Source organism: Perkinsus marinus (assembly GCF_000006405.1).
Source record: "Perkinsus marinus ATCC 50983 genomic scaffold scf_1104296952158, whole genome shotgun sequence".
NCBI lineage: Eukaryota > Perkinsozoa > Perkinsida > Perkinsidae > Perkinsus > Perkinsus marinus.
Window position 1 is genome coordinate 118597 of NW_003208985.1, and position 5248 is coordinate 123844.

At 43.1% G+C, this 5248-nt stretch overlaps 2 protein-coding genes across 2 annotated transcripts in view; both read right to left on the reverse strand.

Moving 5' to 3' along the window:
* The window catches only part of Pmar_PMAR021711 (spermidine synthase, putative), a gene marked incomplete at its 3' end in the record, with an annotated part of 1719 nt that extends 134 nt beyond the window's left edge, over window positions 1–1585 (reverse strand). The window contains exons 1-8 of the mRNA XM_002777199.1: window positions 1527–1585; window positions 1342–1480; window positions 966–1059; window positions 834–919; window positions 722–783; window positions 484–680; window positions 335–432; window positions 1–139 (exon numbers count right to left, since the gene is read on the reverse strand). Coding sequence (XP_002777245.1) covers window positions 1–139; window positions 335–432; window positions 484–680; window positions 722–783; window positions 834–919; window positions 966–1059; window positions 1342–1480; window positions 1527–1546 — 835 coding nt within the window. The 5' untranslated portion in view covers window positions 1547–1585. The remainder of the gene's footprint in view (window positions 140–334; window positions 433–483; window positions 681–721; window positions 784–833; window positions 920–965; window positions 1060–1341; window positions 1481–1526) is intronic.
* A 497-nt stretch (window positions 1586–2082) lies between these two features.
* On the reverse strand, window positions 2083–2969 carry Pmar_PMAR021712 (hypothetical protein; the record flags this gene model as incomplete). The annotated part of the gene is made up of 2 exons (XM_002777200.1): window positions 2083–2226; window positions 2766–2969. 2 exons carry the CDS (start codon window positions 2967–2969, stop codon window positions 2083–2085), a joined length of 348 nt encoding a protein of 115 aa, XP_002777246.1.
* Window positions 2970–5248: the final 2279 nt, after the last annotated feature.

Below are 5248 nucleotides of genomic sequence, written 5' to 3' on the forward strand. Positions count from 1 at the left end.
ACACACTACGTTTCTTGAGCTCAGCAGTGATTTCCTCAGCATTGCGATCATAACTGGCGAGAGCCTCGGCACTTTCAGAACCCACTGTGAAGCCCCAGGGGTAGAAGAAAGAAGGAATATCAGCGAAATAGGAACGCACCTGCAACCACGTGTTGATGGCAATGTGGAAATTCTGAGGAAATTTCGAGAAATTCTCGTTGGTTTTTGTACACTTTCACCCCAATCCTCTCGAAAACTTGTATAACTGGGGATACTCCCGAGCTCAGCTAAAAACTTTCCAACACTCTACAGCAGACACACTTTTATGCAACTTCACCGACCACAAATAACATACCATATCTTCCCCGAAAACAGCCTTGAATGTGTTACGAATAGTGAGATAAGGATCAGTTACTTCCGGGTTGCCAGGATAAGAAAGGTCCACTCCAGTGCCTACCATAATTCATTCAAATTACGTCTTTCCTCAAAAAAATCAAGACTTACTCTGAGTGACCAAAATACCTCCTTTGTTAAGGAATTTCTCCAAAACTTCCTTGTAAAATTCCACAGTATATAACTTCCAGCCCGGACCCGCATCCAAGGGGTCGCAGATGTCCATCACAATAACGTCGAACTTATCAGCATCACTTTTCACGTTTTCCACAAGCCACTGATAGGCATCTTCATAGTAGCATGTGAATCTGCAAATCTCCTTAACTTCGACATATTCTTATCACTCTACCTAGGGTCTTCGAAAACGCCCTCGTTCCACTGAGTCATGTGTTCTCTGCAAAAATCCACAACCTAAAAACCAAAATCCACTCGGAAAAAAACTTTACTTTTTTCCGTCATACCTTCTTATCCAAATCAACCATCACGCATTTCTCCACAGACTTATGCTTCAATATTTCCCGAGCAGTAGCGCCTTCGCCGCCGCCACCTAAGCAAGCCCAACCATCACATCTCCAATATCACTTCCTGGGTACCAATATAAACCCTCTTAGGATTCGGATGGGCCAGCATGGCGGGATGGACCAAAGTCTCGTGATAACACGCTTCATCAGTTTCGCAAGACTGAACCTGAATTCGCTTTCCTCAGTCGAGCTCACAAGTTTCCTCACTATTTACACGCGAATTCTGGTAGGAGTATACAGAAACCAACGAAAAACTCCCAGAATTTCCTCAGAATTTTCGTATTGTCACTAACACATGTACTTGACCATGTGCATAATTTCAAAAGTGAAAATTCACAAACGAATTCAGATCCGAGTGTACAAAAAAACAACAAAAAACTCCCAAAATTTCCTTAGAATTTTCGCATTTTCATCAACATGTGCATAATCTCCATGGATACTTTCTTACTTGATTGTCCAGCACAAGAGTTCGCCCAAAACACTTGCTCTGAATCAGCAAAATGTCTTGAAAATCGCTCTTGCCCTCAGCGAGTATCTTATCCACCCCAACAGTGTACGCTAGTGAAGGAGTAACCTTCTCGCGGTAACTGAAATCTCTAATCTCGGCTTGCTTGGCAATCACGAGCCTCCTACCTCATAGTAGACGAGTCCATACTATCGCAAGGGAAAGAGTAAACACTGACCTATGAGCCTCTCAAAATCACAAAAGAATAATTACCAAAATTACTCTATCTCAGCTATACCGTAATCTACATAACAATACTGAGCTCCTCCCATGAGAGGTTTTCACTTTCTCTCAAATCACCACAAAAATCCTGCATCATTTCACACCCCAGCAACACGCGAAACCGCGACTTCCTACAACGACAGCTTTTACTCCAATTAGAACAGAATCGATTATTTTACAGCGCAGCAACAATCTCGCTCGCCCAAATATCTGATGTTTCTCTTTAAGTAGTAGAGTTGTTGCGTCCGTAGACGGTCATTGTGGCCACTATCGTATAGTATGTATAAGAAGCGATTCTGGGTTCCGAAATCAGTTCAATTAACGACCGCTTTATATGCCACACCATCCGCGTGAGCACTTTTTATTTTTCAACGGGGAGAGAATCGTCAAGTTCCGTTTCGATGTTTTGGTGTAGACTTCGTGACTTTCGTTGTAATAACAACTCCACATGCTAGTATAGTTTTAAACAGTTTCCCGTTCAATCGGCACATCTGCCCTGCTAGGTAGAACAAAGAGATCAATAGCATCGAAATTGTCAATCGTAACTCCTCCTTCTACATCGGGAAGGTCCTTGCCACTTTGCTGAGATACTAGTGATGCTCGAACCTGAACATACTACCATCATCTCACTAAGGGAAACTGTTTCTCAACGGCATATTTTTCAGATCGAAACTTCGTATAAGCGTCAAGCTTCTCACAATATACATGCACGCTGAAAATGATAGTTTTTTATCTAGAGCCCACAAACCACAACATCACGAGAGGAAAGGAAGTATCTTCACAGAGATTATCTCGCCCTGTGGACAATACTCCTTGACAATTTAAAAGGCTCAAACTGATCTCTCGTGAGCTAATGTGCATCGATGCGAGGCCAACTAAGCCGTGTTGTCGTAGTAGGCGGTGGACGTCAAACTCACACACCACTAAACTCCGTATATCTCTTTATTTTTTCACGTGCAAAGAACAACTTTTCAGGAACTTCCTACCAACATAAAAGTGTTAGCCTTGGTGATACACCCCTGAGAAACTCCAAGCCCTTCAAATTGTCAACGAAGTTTTCAAACACTCTCTACTATATCGAGAAAATCTTTCTCCACGATCGTATTCACACGTTACACCATTCTTGTTCTACCGCATATCCTTACCAAATGCTGCATACGCACAGGGCCAGCCTTAATACCAACAACTGCTAGACCCGTCAACTCCTCCGCAACACCAGGGATAAGTGTCACCAACTTCGACCCGGACCAGCCGCTCAAAAATGCTCCCCAATCTGCTGGAGGGGCTATCACGACTTGCACTCTGATAGCATCTCTCAGCGTTGGCTCCAACTTCATACGAATTCGCATTGGAACGAGCTCTCCCACAACAGCAACATCCTTCTCCAACACAGTTTGAACTACTATCGTGTTAAAACGACTATCCAAGTGCCTCGCGGAAGGTGTTGCATTAGCATTGCCATGACTTGGTGATGATATAGTTGCGGCGATTGGTACCTCTAGCATACTACACAACAAGGCTACACATGGTGACACGTACTCAATATACCATCACAACGCAGACTCCTTATCGTATGATTGCTTCCTCACCTCGACGAAGAATGTGTATATTTCAACAGTAGCTATACGCCCGCGAGCAAAAACTTAGTTCGAAAATGTGAGTTATTCCCAATCTTAAAACGAATACACACATGGTCGGTGACAGTACGGATTGTGGAGGAATTTTTGAAAATTTTCGTTGCTTTCTGGACACCTCTACTCGCATGTAAACTTCCTATAGTAAATGAGGAAACTCCTAAGCTCAGCTGAGGAAAACAAAAACTACTTTTGATATTGAGTTGGTATTCCTCATCAATTCGTCGAGATATTGCGTTGGTATTATAAACGCAATAGCGCTCGAAGAGCTGCGTTAATCCCTCCGAGCGTCCACTGAGGACGAAAATTCCACAAAGGCATTTGGGAATTTTCAGACTGGCTCCATGTCCAACCGTGCCTTCTACTGTCGCTACGAGTCGTAACTCACGACACACTGAAATTTCACATTCACTACCCGGCTCAGCATTCCGATATCACTAAAAGAACTCGACACGCGAGAGCATCCGTCGAACAATAGCATGGTTATGTCACAATACTACTACGACACCAGAGGACTCATATACAGTGCGTCAACGTTTTAAAGGCAGGTTGAATAAATTCGCACAATTCTTGAGAAACTCAATTTACCACCCATTCTCAGTTGGTCACTGTAATCAAAACTCATGCGAAATCGATTCGTGGTGTTTTCGTAGTGATAATCTCAGCCGTTCTGTGTATTCGATTTGCCCATCACACGCGAACGCACTGTACATGCACAGAGCAATATCAACCACTGACACGAAAAATTGCTGAAAATTTTCATCGGAAATATTTTAGTGAATACGAATAAAAACCCTTAGTAAATCACATAGAATCAATTTTCGTGTAGTCTACCACATCAGTCACAACTCACAGACTTCTGTGGGTTTTCAATTTCAGAGCGAGGGAAGTCCAGATAATTCAACAACCATATATAAGAGCAGCTGACCTCAATCTCATATCATCAACAGTGGAATGTTAAATTGCTCAAGTTGCAACATAGTGCACGGTGAGGAACAGCGGATGCGACAACAATCAGAAATCGTTCCTTATTCCTTCCAAGTCAACACACTACTCTCATTCCCCTCGTCGAGTTGATAGCCGTGTACAATGTGGAAGGAAATCCTCAACCTCCTCATCTCCCTCGAATCACAGGATCGCCATCATGAGTGGCGCGAGCATATCTAGGAGTTCAACGGAATCAGCTCGACTGAATCTACCCCACAGGGCACATCATGAACCCACGAGCGGTAAATATATACCACATCGCATTTTGTTAACCATTTGGGAAATCAAGGCAATGGTTAATGGAATCTAGTGATTCTATCTACAATTAGACTCATAAACTCATCAACTAGCTTCGAGCTAAGCTAAGATTCCATAGTTGTGCAATCTACACAACTACACATTTGTATTGGCACTCCTTTTCAAAAATCACTTAGAAATGATCGCCTAAAATTCCTCCAAGTCAACGAGAGTGTATCCATCATAAACCACGAGGACAGCACTACACCTGGAAGAATAGAACGGTTTTAACCGATCTAAAGATTATACAATGAAATTGTGGAATAAACTGAATTTTGAGTTTCACAGTGATTGATAGTGTTGTAATCACATGTAATGATGAATTGTTGTGCATGTCATGCAATAGCTGAGACATTGTGAGGACGCAAGAGAGTCCAAGATGTCGGAATTGCTTACATCTGTGTTAAAACCCCTTATGATGACGACTTTGAGTGAGAGAGTACTAACATCATGGCGATCTCGGTGGGACTCTACCCCGATGACGCTACTCTCCCCTCCGTCGTCTACGTTCCGCCAAAGAACTCAAGCACTCTCTGATTGGATCCTTGAGAAGAAGCCCCAGCTCGAAAATCGGTCGCAAGTTGATCGAACATTGAGCGAAATCATAAGGACTTCCCGCGAGCTCACGACGGCCCTTAGGAGAGAGAAAGTCGAAGGACTCAAGTGTACTGCTGAGGATACAGAGCAAGATATCGAAGCTGCCATATATA